Raw genomic sequence first — 17020 nt, 5'->3', positions numbered from 1 at the left:
TGCAGTATTTCCTTCTGTCCATCAGGAGTGCATCTTTTATTTTGGGTAACACATGCATACACACTCCACTCTCAGAAAAACTTTCTCTCCATGTTCCGTAGATCTCTACAGAGAAATGGATCGCAGCTTGGGCGTCTGACTTCATGTGAAACAGTACCAGTGCTCATAATCTCAAACACATACACGCGCCCTCTCTGAGGCACCCAAGACCCATGTCCCACAGCCTCTTTTCTCACAGGAACAAGTCATTGGCCCAGAAACACTGGGAAAACAGCTGGTGGTAAAAAGGACCAGGGAGTCAGGTGTGGAAGCAACAGCCTTCTTTCCAGTTGTCCTCCTTCACAACAGCCTAAAGCTTCTGTACCCATCTTTGTCCTGCATAAGAAATTTCTGGCCCACAAAGATGAGCACACGCTCTCATTCCTGTCATTAAAGCAATCTCTTAAGATTAAATGGAAGCAAAATCCTTTAAGAATACTGCTGTCATTTCAGACAATTATACCTGAATCAGTGTAAGGAATGGTCTAATAGAACAGTCAACATAGTTAAATCCTCTTCAAACCAAGCAGCTCAAAGAGCTTATTTTGTTGTTAAAGTTTACAAAACCAGATGCTAATAGTAGGCTCTTCTATGTTTCAAAGCCCAAACACCAGAAAAGTACAACACACGGTTTTTCTAAAGCGATTATTTTAATGAATTGACACTTAGAGGATGTATCCATCTTGCCACTCCATAGACCAAAGGTTAAATGCATTAAAGGGAAGAGAGGCATACTTAAATCCTTAGCTGAAGACTCCTCGCTGCAGAAAACAATTCCCACAGCAGACTAACCATTTCCTACATTAGTCTTGAAAAAATATTGAAGAAAATATTTCAGTAAAGATTTCTACTTAGCAACGATATAGAATTCTATTGCACCAGAAAAAAGATCAGAATAAGCACTGTTGATATTTGAAACGTTCACAGCATAGACATGTCTCACTTTAACATGTAGTTTTGCAGCTGCAGCACAAAATCTGTTACTTCCCCATCACTTCATGTCCAATGAAGTACACTTCATGTACTCCTTACAGCTTTGGAAAAGCTATTTAAAATATCAAAGCGGACTTTAATCTCCACTTTACTCATTTTTTAAGGGGAAAAAACAGGTTTTGCTAACCAACAATTTTCATCCATTAAAAATCATTTACAAAATTTGACGACTGACTTACTTTACCAAAGTAGGAATAAAGGGCTAACTAGCAACCAGTCGAAGAATTTGGTTCCGTAAGTACGTGCACAGCTGGTTCATCAAGTCTCTGTTCTGTCCTTCAACCCAGTGCATTTCTACTAATACATCATTTCCTTCTTTCTTCACATTCATTAAACACTTAAAGAGAAAACATCTACTAGTTTCTTTGGGACTTTGTTCTTTTTCAACTGTCAGATTGCTAGCTTCCTCTGAAGGGCAAGGTTCCTCCTTTGCATTACTGGAACCTTTGCCAAGTGACGTTTCTGCCTGCATTGCTTCTGTCTCCTCCTCCTTCACGTGCTCACTGTGTTCTTCTTTGGCAGCAGATTCTTCCGTCAGCTCGTCACCTGTGGTCAAGTGAATATCCTCATCAGGTGCCATAAACCCCGTTTCAGAGTCTTCAGCCTTGGGGTTTTCACAGTCTGAATTGTTGCTCATACTCTTCTGGCTGCTTTTTTCCTCTTCCATTGCTTGCAGAACATCTTCAGAAGCTCGAGGAAGTTCTCGTAATTGCCTTATTCTCTCTCGTTTCTTTCTCCTCAAATGAATCCAGGAGTTTTCAATGGCAGTCACAAACAGGCTAACTTCATCCTTTCCACAGGGAACACGTTTATGCTGAACCTATTGCAGAAAACAGCAGAACTTCATATTATCCTCTCACAGTTATGCTTTCAAGTAGGATATTGTTTTAACATATAATACTTATACTGTACCTTCAGATCAGTGAGAATCTTCTCTACCCAGGCTCTAACCACAGCAATAGCTTCTACAGCATCCCAGCCCATAGCTGCAGCTTTGATGGATAACTCTTTGACTGTAGAAGCCAAGACCATAAATGTAATTGGTTTTCGGGGTTTTTCTAATTTTCTTCTTTTAGAGGGAGGTGACTAGAAGAAGAAAGAAAAAAAAATTACAAAGCTATGCAGTATTAGTGGGATGACTTTTGTACTCAGAAGACATGGGGATTAAGAGTATAATGTAAGCCACTAAACGGTCATTGATACGGCCTGAGTTTCACTTCACTGCAAAGAGTTTTAGATTAAAAACAGCTAACAGGATCATGCACTTTATGCTAGCCTGATGGACAGAGGGAGTTTATCTTCAGACGTCAGGCAAAAAGCTTCATCGGTTCCTTCAAACTATTAGCGCTCTCTGAGCTGAGAAAGTGTGGCTGCTTTTGGGAATAAAGGTCAAGTGCTAATAGCCACATTTTAATCCAAGTTCACCGAAGGTTTACTCGCATCTTCTATAAGGTTGGTTATTGTCTATACCTATCTTACAGTATATGTACATCTGGATCCAAAAAAGCAACTGGCTCACATTATTTAAGGTGAACAAGCTCCACTTACATTCATGTAGGCAAGTCTGAGCTAGACATGTTCATACCTATTTGGTAACAGAATCTATACGGTAAATTAAAACCAAGCTCTCAGAGGGAAGCTTAAAGTTCAAATCTAGCCCCAAACAGCATATTTTTAATACTACTAAATTGCTATTGAAGTATGTTACAAGCAACCCTTACTTTCACTGAAACCCACAGGAAGTTCCTACGCAAGCTTCTTTTTTTCCTCCCTAAACATAGGTCATTCATGAATCACATGTAACAACTGCTAACAGACTGGCAGCCAGTTAAGAAATCCCACTGTCCATATAGCCCAGCGCATCCAATGTTCGTCTGAAGAAGAACAGTTTGTTTCACAGTAGTTACAGCTCATTAGGCCCTTCCTGAAATAAGAGGCACAGACAATCACAAGCAAACCAAAATAAAGCTACTTACAGGTACTTGTACATCATCATAGAAACTCCATGCCAGTGCCCATCTCATGGTGCGTCCTTGACAGAACTCAGTGTGAGTAACTTTAGGAACCTATGCAAAGAAGCAATACAAAACTTCGTTTCATATTAATAAACAATATTGTTTTACTGCACATATTTTCAAATTTAAAAAAATTACAAAGTTAGCACAGAGTTATTTTCTCGTGACAGAAATGGAGATTCTTTCTGACATGGCTCATGGATGTCAGTGCCACTTGAAGCTGGTCAGTGCCAAGCCTGTTACCTGTGCCCACGATTTCCCATCTCTGCCCTGCCATGTCTATGCCCTTTCAGAGCTTCAAGTTCAGCAACACACAACATGACCCTTTTTGTGCAGCGATCTAGCACACCTACGGCACACATCTGCACTCTGATTCTGCAAAAAGCACATCCTTTCTCTGTGTTCAGAACCTGCTCCTGTTCCACACTTGAATACTGAACCCATTGCTCTAGCAAAGGAACACAGAACAAAGGCAACTAAAGGCTGGGAAACCAAACTACTCACCTGTCTGCAGGTGGCAGAAACGTGCCCAGAAACACTTCTCTATATTTGCACAAAAAAAAAAAAAAAGGCTGAACTTACACTGCCTTTAAACATAAAACTCAAGTGTTAGTGTTGTCTAGTCTTTCCACACATGGATGCTGTAAGGCATTTATGTATGGTATGGAGAATGTGCTAAATACTAGCAAGGATAAATATCAACCATCCTACCTCACTCTGAATTATCATCACCTCCAGAGCGTAAGCCCCAGGTCTGCATAGAAGGAGGCGGGAGGGGAAAAAAATCTGCTACTTTTGAGAAATGCCTTCAAAAGAGAGACGGAAAGGTGTCTCTATCCTAGAACTTTTGCCACCTTTCGATTCCTAATTCTATCAAAATTTCCAATAAATACAGCAAATGTCAAGACAGTTTGAACAATAAGTGGACTTTCTGGAACATTTATGTTGCATCCTAACTTGAACCACAACACAGCATGTGCTTGGTTACAACTAACATATTCCCAGCTCTGATACAACAAATATTACAAACCTGAACAAAATGAAATTGGCAACTTCAAGGAAAATACAAAAGAGAACCTCAGCTTTCCTGTGCAAGGTTTGCAAGGATTTCTCTCACTTTACTAAGACTGAGGTGCAACAGTTCAAGGATAGGGAAGAAAGTCAGATACTTGAAATTTTGTGCCTAGCTCAGCATCTGCTTTTGGCATTGAGTTTATGGATTCCCTATGGCATCCAGTTCATCTTTCTGGGAATTGATTTCACCATGCATTCTCTTTCCTTCCACTCTCCACCATATACAAAGACAGATCTCACAATCACTTTCTTTGTATGGAAATAAGAGAAGACTACACTTTCTCCTGAAAGACGTAAAAAAGTCCTCTGTACAGACTTCTTGCATGAGAATAGTAGCACAAGGTTCAATTTTACCTGGTGCCAGAATTGAACACAAACAAAACAATGCTGCCACTTAAATAACGTTACAATTTCTTTTATCAACCAAATTGCTAGATCTCACGTTAGCTAAGAGGAAAGAGAGCTAGAATTTTTTTTTTTTTTTTTTTTTTTTTTTTACACAACAGGCCTGTTAAAGCTATTTTAAAGCAGAAACCCTGGATGTTCTAGAATGGACGAAGACATGCTTCTACATGTGATAAAGACAAAAATCTGGAGACAATATGTGTTACTTATCTATCAGCTTTGAATCTACAATAATTAAATGTCAACTGCTTTGAGTGCTTCCCTAACAAGGAACTGCAGTTTCTTCTCGTAAATAAAAACTCAGTAAAACAATTCAATAATAACTACCCACATGCATCAGAGCATAGTATATCTTTTATAGAACATACACAGGATATACATGGACTATATACAAACTCACCCCCTGGATTCGAAGTTCCTCTTTCAATGGTGCTAAACTACATTTCTTCCCCAACATGCAACTGTACCATCTGCAAAGAACACATTAACGAAGCATTTTACAAATGCAGATCAACTGAAAATGGCAACTACCAGAAAGAACTACTTGGATCAGAAACCTGCAAGAACAATAGGAGATTTAAAAACAAAACAACAACAAAAAAATCACACTCTTAAACAGAGTGACTAGGACATAGTACAACATGAATCGGAACAGAAGGCCCAAAGATAGACTGGACAGGGGAATCTTTTTGACTTTTTAGGAAATACATTAAGACTATTATTGAAACAGCACCTAAACAACCAAGAATCTTGTTTCAAAGAGTGACTTTAGTTACGTGGAAGATGTTACCGCTTACAATAATTTGTTTCAATTTCTCCATTTTCTTTGAAGAATGAATCAGAATAAAAAGGAATATTCAACTATTGACAAGCATTTGTGCCTCAGAAGCAGACATACTGACTACCACTTCTGCTCATTCACAACTCGTTATCCAGGTTTCCATCACCTAACCCATATTTCATGAGGAAACAAACAGGGAAAAAAAAGGAAAGAAATTTATTTTCCCGCTTCTGGTGAAGCTTATCCTTCCACTCAGCTCCACATCTTCATTATCTCCAAACATTACACCTCTGGTCTTCATGTAAATTACTATTCGAGCTCTACAATCCCCTCTTCCATACTTTTTTGATGACTGGATCCAAAAAGCTTATTCGTAAATATAATGTCTTGAAGTATGAAAATTAGAGTTCCCGGTTATCAAGGGACAGTTTTCTCATGAGTATGCATCTAAACTGAAGGCAAGCACTTTAAATTGCTTACATACACAAATTAAATATACTGTAAACTAAGGAAAAAAAAAAAGTATTATCAGTGGTGTTAAGGGACAATTATTTAAATTTTCTTCCTGCATAATGCAATAAACAGAATTTCATGCAGCAATACTTAAATGAAACCCCAAAATTTCTGGCAAAACTAAAACACACATCTTTCCCAAAACTACAAAATACTGAACCTGCGACTCCTAGCTGAAGTGGGGATGGGGTTAAATAAGTCAAGATCATCTCCTGGCCCAAGGGAGTCTCTATCTACTAACAGTTCATTACTCATGCCCTTTGACAGAGTTGCCAAACCTTATCTCTAACAAAATAGGAAACAGTATTTTAAGTAAACTGTTCTTTCTGTAACAGATTCTCCAAGGTAGTTTATTCAAAAACATGAACAGAACCATTCCTACCCCCCAAATACAACAGAGCTTATTTTTCCTAAATGATACACAGTTAGCATGTGGGTATGTTCTATGTCTTACACTATAAGTTTATCAGATCAAGAGGTACCCTCCTCTTTCCTAGAGGAGTGGTGTTGCCAAGAGGAGCAATACAGGAATGATGTATTCCTCATAATTCCACATCGCCTTTTCAAGGTGAAGACTTCTTGCCTTGAGAGTAACATTAGTCAGTTCTCTACTACATTGGCCACTCCTCTCAAGGTCGTCAAACAGCAACTTATCAAAAGCAAGTTTACCCTGGATCTACACACACCATGTAGAACCAGAAACCATGTTGCTATTGCATTTCCAGAAGTCATCAAAGATGCATCCCCTGCCCCTACCTTACAGAACCAATTAAGTCCTCAACTGTATACACGTGCTTTACAGATCATAGTGTATTACACTGTACACCACATGCTCCTGTGGAAACTACACTGGTGGAATAAAACCACTACATATCAGAAAGAACATGTACAAAGGATAAAAACATCCAGCTGTAAGTGCAAGACCATTTAAAATATACACCATCACTTCCTCTCTGACCTGCCTCCCCTCACCCACTGTATCACTGACTAAATTCACAACAACTGTTTCAGCTTATATTTAGTTTTGAAAAATCACTGCATTTATTTTAGACATGAATAAGAACATACACACCTAAAAGCTTGTCTATGTCAAGTAGCCTAAAATAACATTCTACCTACAAACTTTGACAGGAATACCAGTCATTTTTCAGTGTCCTTGCTGGCACAAAAAAGACGTACTAAAATTTTCAAAAGTTTAATTCTTCTGGCTTGTAATCACTTTTGAACATCAAAACCTCTATTTTATCACTCTAGCACACTCTCTATCCCCTTTCTATATTTTATAAGATTTGGGGGGTGACAAAGAAAGGAAGGACATTAAATAAAAAAAAAAAGTTTCAACATTTATGAAATTGCAACCTCTGCAAACTTTCTCAATTTTTTTTTCTTCAAAGCACTACAAGACAGAAGCACTTCTAGCAGAGCCATATGCAGTTTTGCTTTGTCTTGTTTTTCCAAAAACTGAATTTATTCTTCATTTTTTCAGGCCCATTACTAGAAAACAAACATTCCAGAAAAAAATTTTGGTATTAGATGAAGATGAGATTCTAATGCAATGCTCTGCTTAGAAGGGTCTAAACAAAACAAAACCAAAACACTTCTTGAATGTATAAAAGGCAGGTTGTATTTCCTTTGCTTAGAGCACTGAAGAAGCTGTGGTAATAAACACATAAAATTTTGGCAGCTATGTTTTAGAAGCATATTAAAAAAAACCTGAAGGAATCTTCCAGAAGAGCTAGAGAAATAGTGTACAGCACTGGGGAAAGGGAAGTCTCATAGTCAAAAAACTGAAGATGTGCCATCTGTTTATCGTGTTCAAACAAAGGTCTCGCTATGGTTTTTGTTGCAGCTTATGTTCACTCAAGATAGCATTCAGTACCACAGTGCCCTTTAGTAGGCAAAGCTGCAAGTTACCAAAATTCAGCCAGGAAAAGACAGGAACTACCTAAAACAGATAACTAGGCAATGTCATAAATCCTCCCATACCAGATGCCCTTAAGAATCAACACTGACTGTCTTTAGCAAGTTATGTGTGCTAATTTAGCTGCAAGCTACAAGTGTCACTGGTACAGGCTTTTTTTGCCTTCTGCCTTTAAATACCTCCAACAATGAGTTGTAATTCATGCTCAGGAACAATTAACTTTACATAAACTGAGACTAATTACTGATGTGTATGTATCATTAAACAAACCAAACAGATACCACTGGACCACAGCTACTTTCCTTACTTAAAATATCATTTTCATGTGATTTCCGCCAAAGAGGCGGATAAAAGGTGGGTTTTTTTTTTAACTGGACAAAGCACTTACCGTAACCTCTTTTTAAGTTGTAGACTATCATGAATAATTCTTTTGACAAATTCTAGTTCTCCCCCCTCAGCCATGATTTCTGTGATCCCTCCTGTATTTACAGAACTGGGAGGGGGACGCCGTGGATTTCGAGAATTTACTCCCTGGGTAAAAAAGAACATTTGAGATGAACATTTAATGAAATCTTAGGCTGCTTTGTACACTGCTTCCTGCCTCAATCTTTAGTGGGTAGCAAGTGTCACCACCTCTAGTTATCCTCCCCCCATCAGAACCATGGATAATAGACAAAGACACATTCAAAATAAGCATAACTGAGTGAATTCCCTACAATCTCAAACTTAGGTAAGTTACTTGTCACACATCAGTATCCTGCCAATATGAAATATGTGGTTCCAATACATGTAAGACATGCTCGTTACATACATCTAGACAATTACAATCTATAGTGTTTAATTTCAACACTTAAAATCTTTTTTCTACTGCACTATATTACAGAGTTAAGTTTCTGACTATATTCAGTGGATATTGCAAGAATTGAGCTATATGATATTGCCTAAATCACTAAGGAAACAAAAAATACAGACAGGTACGATGCCAGAAACTAATTCCTCTGTACCACTGTTATGCAACAGGCACTTGATTTCAGATTTACTAGCTGTCTACTTTCCAAACTAATTCTCTAAGACAGTAAGAACTTGTGAAAAAATTCTACAGGTCATCCTCCACTTTAGGAAGGGTAACAGTTAAGTTTTTCAAAAGTCCTTTGGGGGGGGGGGGAGGGAGAAGACTTAAATGCTATTTCATAACGATTTGGGATTTTCCACTTGACCTTCCCCAAGGGAAGAGGTTAAATTGTTGCTACCCTCCCACTCACTGAACACTGAAGTACATGCAACATTTAGTTTGTTAGCTTACCTTTGCTTCCAATTGGTTGGCAAAAAAGGGGGGGTTGCACATGCAGAAGTCATAAACGATCTCAGATTCTTCTTTCAGTGCATCCATTAGTAGAGTCTTCTGTGGTACCTTAACCACTAATAGAAAACAGGAATTTGGTCAGTAAGGAACTTCACACTTTATCTAGCATGCCATTTACATTTCAGTGTTTCTTGAAACAATATATTGTATAAAAAAACCTGTACTTTCTAAACAATATGTTCTACAAAAAAAAGTAACGTATCAGCATGCAAATAAAGACTTCAGGTTAAGGATTAGCATACAAACAGCTTGTATGTTGATACACAGTAGCAGAATTACATGAGTCTGTTTAAAACAATAGGAACTACTTGAGTTATACTGAGTTCCCTGATGCAACTACAAATTTGCTTTAAGCCCTTCCAAAAATCAACACAAGTGTCAGTTAATCACCTCACGGGCTCCTCAGCTCCTCAGAGATAAAAGAAATCCAGCCTAAACAATTTTTTTTAAGATAGGGAATTCTAGAATTGTAGTCAAGAAAATGTGCTGTTTGGTCTTTATAGAGTGTAAAGCTAAGAAAGAGGAAGACTAAGATAAAGCTATCTGTACTGAAGTTATGCAGCCCCAAGATTAGCTTTAAATCTAATCTTACAATAAAACAGGATTACTGTGTTAGCAATACTACACATCCTGCACAGGAACTGTACTCTTATACGATTTAGAAGAATCACGACAGAGGAAAAGGATTAGAATTCCTTTCTGGACAAACCTTCTGCTTACTAGGGTCCATCAACTTATTATTACCCATCACAAGGATGAAGGCAAACATCTGACGTAGATCTCCACTGTCTTTCCTCAAAGGCTATATAATTCCCTTGGAAATTGTGGTCAAGTCCTGTCACATGTCTTCTGAAGACCACAGGAACTCCAGCCCAAGGAGCAGGAATTTAAATATGGATGAAGTCCAGTTAAAGCATGTATAAAGATTATTACAAGCAGGACTTCTTGCAGACTTTACCAGTCCTGCAACTCACAGATAACACACATAGAACAAAGGTATTTAGAACGGAGGCAGAAGGCACGCCTCTCTTCCTAACATTTACTACTACAGTTTATCATCATCCTAAGAATACAAAATTGTTAGGGTAGCAGGAAATTACCAAAGCTCAGGTTATAAATAGCAAGAATAATACCTAGAACACCCACTAACTTTAAAGCTGCAGTTCTGTAAGTCACAAGCATTTCAGAGTACAGAAATTTATAGTCAAGAGAGAAACAAATTTTAAATCCTACGAGAATAGAAGGATAGTTCATTTTAAAAATATATTAACACATTGCTCGCTGTTTTATAATCTTAAATTTCTAAATTAAACACTTAGCATTTCTCTTTATATTAAGTTTTTCACATTTAAAATTGTTGACTTTGAAGTGTGACGCTTTCTTATCTCTGTAGATTTCTGTTCCCCTGCTCCCCTTATAACATTAAAAACGGTAAGCTAATAAAATTAGTAATTACTAATTACAGATTACTAAATACAAATTACTAATTACAATTACACATCACAGTCAAAGCCAAAAGTTCTTCAGACAGGCATTACATCAGTTGGACTGATTGTTTTCAGCTTACAGTCTTCCAAGAAATCACTAAATGTCTCCAGAAGCTGCACAGTGCGTACTTCTGGCACTGAGGGGCAACACAGCAGTTGCTGTTGCACACAGAGGAGACATTTACTTATATAAATGCTTTGAAATATCCAGCCCACAGTTATCAGAGTATTTCACTGCCTTTCTTGTTAGCAATACCCTTTTCAATTTTATGGAGGAGGGGAAAAAAAAGAAAAGGAAAAAAAAAAGAAAAACATGGGATTAGTTTTTACAGTAGAGAAAGCAGACAACGGGGCTAAGATGAGCAGAACTGCAAAAAGATTATGTTAATCTGAGCAGTAACACATGGTCTATTGTACACACTTTCTAAAATTATTGTAAAGTTACTTAGAAGATGACATCAAAGAACTTGTTAAAAGACATAGCACTGTTAAACCACATTCCACCTACCTAGCAAGCTATTTAATTGACAGTGTGAGATTTTATTTGGAAATAAGAAAGCAAATAAACCAAACAGGAAGCAAACAATGTAATAATCATGCCGCAGAGCAATCCTAAATTACCCTGCAAGTAGTTTGAAAACTTCCAGAGTCCAAGTTGTTGAAAATCTCTTAACCTACCATTACATACAGGGTACTGACTTTTTTTTTTTTTTTTTTTTTTTTTTAAATACCAGCAGACAAATTCTAGCCATCATTCCATTCCAGTAAAATAGAATAGAACACCATGTAATTTTTTTTAGCATTTACAATCAATCCCCAGGTTTATCAGTTTCTGTTTTGCACACAAAAGAGATTCCCTTTGGAAGAAAGTTACTGCAAACAGTATTTCACTTTCAGCCAAAAAACATTATTTTTTTTCCCCCCGGGAAGAAAGCAGCTGTGATGCAACTAGTAAACCATTGCTGCATTACTGCTGTTTTTACTGTCACTGAATTATTTGTTTTCACTGAAGTTAGAAAAACAAAGGCTATATTCCAACATGATCTCCAAATGAAGCTATTTGGCAAAAATTTCAAGACAGACTCTTAAAACACGATACAAATCATGGTTTGTTTGTTTTTTTTTAAAAAAAACCAGAGGTATAGAAAGATTTCTAATATGACTCCAAAATGCCTTGCTAAACAAGTTACTAGCTACAGTAGTATACTCAGCTCTAGCTAAACAATTCAGGCCCAGGAGTTGAAAAGTGACAGGGTGGATCATTCCCAGGCAGCATTCGGCTATGGGTACCACCAGTGGTACTCCCTTGCCCGTGGCTCTGCCCACCAGCAATCAGTCATTTACTCCAGCTTATCACCTTTGGCACAACAGCTTCACATGAGGCATTTTCCTTTGCCAGAGGTGTTTCCAGCACAGTGAAACACCACCACACCACTAAAAATCCTATGATGGCAGAAGTAACAGAAAATTGTCATTGTTCTCCACATCAAGTCCTGGATCTTCAAGATCGACATGGAGGATGGACCAAGACAACATCATTTTGGTAAAAAGGATGCTTCCAAATTCCAGCAGAACTAAAGTTTTTATTTCAGAGCTGAATAATGGACCTGCTTTTTAGTATACTGAGTTCCTACAGAAAATTTTCCAAGCTTATCCACAGACCAAGTCTGGCATACTGCTACTACTACCACAGGCATTGTTAGGACCTCAATTCAGAAATGAGGACGAAGGACTCTCTCCGTACAAGATACCTATACGTGGCAGTGTCATGAAAATTACCTGAGGGGAGCACTCCAGGTCTGCTAGCAGCAGAAACAGCACGAACTCCAAGAAATACTTCAGTAACAAAGAATATAGAGAGAGGAAAAAACACCCCAGGGTGAAGTTTAACTTTCAGATTTTCATAAAGTAGAATAGTTCTCTAACCACACATCCCATTCTAGACAAGCTGTGACTTTCTGGCCTAAGCATACACGGACCTTAGTAAACATTCTGCTTCAGTAAACAGTTGAGCATGTATTTGGCAGAAATATGGATTCTGTTATGCCACTGAACATGGCAAAAATAGGTCGCAACATTTGTATGATACTAAATACCTTATTACATCACACCTTTTATAAGATCAGACAAGTTATTCTGTTCCACATTCTTCTTGGCATAATTGAAGCACATATCATCCACTTCTGTTGCAAGAAAATACCAGCCATTCAAAGTTGCTCCAAGTAATGGGTATATGCAAGATGCTCCTGTCCCTGCAGAAGTGAAAAGCCATGAGAAAAGTAAAACAAGTCTCTGGTGTTATATGCAGCGTGGCTGCTAACTATGTACTTTTTACAACAAAAAGAACTAATTTCAAGACGACACTGATTACTGATCATCTACTACTCTAAAGTCCTTTAGTGAACTTTATCCTCTTATTCTGAAATACAGCATTGTCAAAGATGCACTTTTAACAAAATAAAGAATTTCATAAACTGGAATAAATTTTCTAGTAAATGATCAACTTTTTTTTAAGCTTTTTTTTTTTCTCTACATAACAATGATTAATTTATATAGTGAAAGCCAAATATATTCTGTTTTTACAAAAAAACCCACTATCACAAATAGATTTTTCTTCTGCATTTTTCTATTATCTACCACAAATAATTTACTTTGATGCATACAGCAACCACAAAAAACCCCAAACCCAACATTTCTGTTCCATCAGACCGGTTTTCCCTCATGCCCCAAATGATCAAAGAAACAGGGTTGCCAATTAAGATATCTAAAAAAAGAGCCACAGATAAACACTTGGTAACAAAGAGAAATATATGCTAGCACAAAATTATTCCTTCTCATAATTATGGTATATCTAGGTGATCCAATTACCAATGACAGTCAAATTTAGGATTAAAGTGAGTGGATACAAGAAAAGGGAAAAATATCTCACCACCACCAAACTTGAGTTCAGAGATATAGAGAGTCTACTGTTATACTGACTTACTGAAACACAAACAACAATGTCTGTCAGTAAGCAAAAGCATGCAGTTATTTCCAGCACTCCTGTAACGTTCCTCTTGGATGACTTACTGCTTTCTCAGAGTTGGAACATCAAAGCTCACTGCAAACTCAAATTGAAGATTTTACAGTAGCTGGAGGACTTAAACAGGATCTATCGCTTCTACTTAGCCACGTACCGTGATGAAGTTCATAGAAATTGTTTTCAAAAATGCTACCTAATATCAAATGCATAGAAGCTGGCTAACAAGTCTAAAAGTTATGAAAGGAGAGCAGCTGTGCACACACCACATGATGATACAAACCTTGTATCCATCACAAATCCAGCTAAAAATGCAAGTCAGTAAATTTCAGGAATTAAAAAATTCCATTAAAAAACAAAATCATGCTAGCAAATACCAAGAAAATATTAATGAAAAAACTGGCATGGTAGCTGAGATTACTGAACCCAAGCTTTGAGGAAGTCAATAACTTTAGCATTTTAATGTCAAGCATTAAAACTTAAGTTAAAAAGGAAATTCCAGCTTCTCTCAGCACAAAACAATCTTCAAAAACAAGCTTTTGAAATCGTAAAGGAAGATTCTATTGACAAAAATAAAAGATGTGAACTAAATTCAAACGTACCATCGCAGGTGCCTTCTAAATAATTCATATAGAATCACCAACAATTTAGAATCCAAATGCCAATTTTATTATCTGTATGTGGCATATAGTTCCTTTCTCCTAGAGAGACTGTCTTTTTTTATTTCTAATGAAAACCAAATTATATGCATCAGTGTACCTCTAATAAATTCACATATCTGCTGAATTAACTGTTTACAATTAATCTACTGCTTAATCCAGATATTGGCTAATAATCCAGATATTGAAACTGAACAAGCTGCAATGCTCTTAGACGTGTGACATCCATCTGTGGATGTTCAGTCCAGTTTAAAAAATATTTTGCTTTCAACAATATACAGGAAATCTTTGACCATCTACAACCAAAAGGCAGCTCTGCCAGTACTTGCCTTGGTTTCTAATTAAGTCTCTTTTACAACTAGGCTCATTAAAATATCTGCACTGGGGGGAAAAAAAAAAAACCCAAAGTTTAAAAAAGACAGATCATTCGTCTCTCAAATACACCTGAAACCACAGATTATTTTTTTTATTAAAAGGAACACTGAAGAATATTGCTATGCAACTCACAAACTCTCTCATGCAGACACCCAAAAGCAAAATTAATAGATTGCTAATGTAACATAATTCACTAGTTAGAAGACTGAGAAAAAATGCCATCATTTTTTAAAAATTCCTTTAGAATGACATTTTTGCCTGCGTTACTAGTAGCATAATTTTTGTATACCACACAAAGCTACACTCAAGAGAGTTCAAGGCCACGAAAAGCCAAATAATTGCCTGCTGTGGCCATTCTTGTGTTTGTGCAGAGAAATCCTACCCACCAAGAGGCCAAATGAAATACCAGTGGAGTCAGACTGCCCGTTTCACCATGGCGAGCACCGTTCAGATTTTTCTGTTTCTCAAACTTCACGTTCCCCTACAGATGTGTAACAAATTTTATCAGCTAGTTTCCTTGACAGTAAATAACGAATTGAACGTTTTGCCTTTGCAAGTACCTATGTCAATGCCTCGCCTAAGGACTTGCTTGTCAGCATCCTGATGACCAATGAGATCCTCCACCCAGTGGATGTAGTTCAGCCTCAAGGGAACGGTAGGAATAAGCCTTTCCACGGGGATGTCAATCGTAAGCCCAAAATCCTCTTTCAGGAGAGTACACGTCAGAGCTCTCACCGCTTCAGGGTCCTTGAAATTCAGGCTGAAAGGTACAAGCAGCGGTTATGGGCGCCAGCGCTCTCTCGCTCGCCACACCCCGGGGGCGGACACACACACACAGCGCTCGGGCGGCGGCGGGAGCCGCTGCACAGCCCCCGGAGGCGGCCTGGCCTACCCCGCCCGCCCTCACGACGCGCCCCCGCCCCGCCCCGCCCCGCCAACGGCCGCCGCTCGGGCCCTACCTCACCCTGCCGGTGAGGGTGGTCTGCACGTGCTGCTGGAACTCGGGGTACTTGGCGGCCAGGTAGGCGAAGTCGGGCGGTTTGTCCTTGTAGCGGTTGCGCGCGTGCATGGACTTGTTGAGGGCCATGGCGGGCGGTGAGGGGGGAACGGCCGGCAGCACGGGGCAGGCTAACGGCCTTTCCCGCCGCCGACCGACCCACCGGCGGCGCGCGCCGCCCGCCCAGCTCCCGGCGCGCACCGCGGCCCCTTGGGGCGTACCAAGGCCAGCGGGCCGGAGGGGGGGGTGCGCGTGTGGAGCCGGACGCCCAGCGCGGTGAGAGGGAAGCGGCGAGTCACCGCTGCTGTGATGGAATCGGCCGAACAGAGACGCGACCAACGTATTTTATAATCTAAATGTTTTATGTGCGGGCATCATCGCTTCAGAGTTAGATACTCAATGAGTAATAAGGGCAAATTAAAAATAAAATTATGTAAACAGCTCAAAGTTCCATTTTTCTGGCGGCCGCTCTGCCCAGGCTCAGACGCTGCAGCGTGAGGAGCCTCCGCTTTCCTATTCACAAGTATTACCTGCCCAAGTCACCTTCGTTACCTTGAAGAGATCTTTAACATTCTCTGAAACGCCTTATAGTCATGGATTTCTGTATAAGTGGTGCATGAAGTTATGAAGCGGCCTGGGGCCTGCTGCTTGTGGCTTACCTTGCACGGTGAACTTTAAAATACCTGGATTTTAAATGATGGATTACACGGTTTGATGGGGGGGGGGGGGAGCTTAGATATCATACCTGGAGAAGATTTCTGAGAATTTCCCCACTTCAAGCACAGTTTCACAACTAAAGTATGTACTTCTAGTAGTTATCATACTGTTGTGGTTGTTGAATTTTTTCAATTATGAAAGACAAAGTGTATTACAATGAGCTTTGTACTGTCTCCTTTATTTTTTTTTAAATCAGCTCAATTAAAATAGCATGTAGGCATAGCAAAACAAAGCCTCAAACTAGGAATTAAAACTGACTTCAGTTCCTGGCTTTGTCACTGACTGTTGTAAACTTGGACTCTTTTTCACTTTCAGGTTTCCTCACTGGTAGAGTAGTAACGGTCCTCACTGCCTTAACATGGCACTTTGGCTCCTCAGACAAAAACATGCCTCTCTAAGATTAGTACTGAAGTACAATCTATTATTATTCTTTTATTTAAAGATATTTTCCTCTTTAAAAAGCCAAATACAAATCAAAATGACTCATTGCATGTTGTTTAAAAATTCACTTTAAATATGCTAGCATCCCCTTTGACTCTTAAGTATCTGAGAAGACCCACAACCGAATTTAATTTCGGTCCTACTTCCTGCCCTCAGCCAGCTTCCTGTGACTTGAGGGCAGCTAAGCTTTGCATATAAAAGTTCATAAAACTTTTTTTAAA

General features: G+C 38.7%; 1 protein-coding gene across 1 annotated transcript; it reads right to left on the bottom strand.

Moving 5' to 3' along the window:
- Positions 1-669: 669 nt before the first annotated feature.
- On the bottom strand, positions 670-15813 carry METTL16 (methyltransferase 16, RNA N6-adenosine). Its single transcript, XM_076348352.1, has 9 exons — positions 15604-15813; positions 15205-15404; positions 12703-12843; positions 9045-9160; positions 8130-8272; positions 4927-4996; positions 3009-3098; positions 1945-2118; positions 670-1852 (listed from the first exon to the last, which is right to left on the bottom strand). Exons 1-9 carry the CDS (start codon positions 15729-15731, stop codon positions 1235-1237), a joined length of 1680 nt encoding a protein of 559 aa, XP_076204467.1. The 5' UTR covers positions 15732-15813; the 3' UTR covers positions 670-1234.
- Between the last annotated feature and the right edge of the window lie 1207 nt (positions 15814-17020).

Source organism: Aptenodytes patagonicus, chromosome 1 (genome assembly GCF_965638725.1).
Source record: "Aptenodytes patagonicus chromosome 1, bAptPat1.pri.cur, whole genome shotgun sequence".
Classification (NCBI taxonomy): Eukaryota; Metazoa; Chordata; class Aves; order Sphenisciformes; family Spheniscidae; genus Aptenodytes; species Aptenodytes patagonicus.
This window is presented reverse-complemented; position numbering and strand designations above follow the sequence as displayed.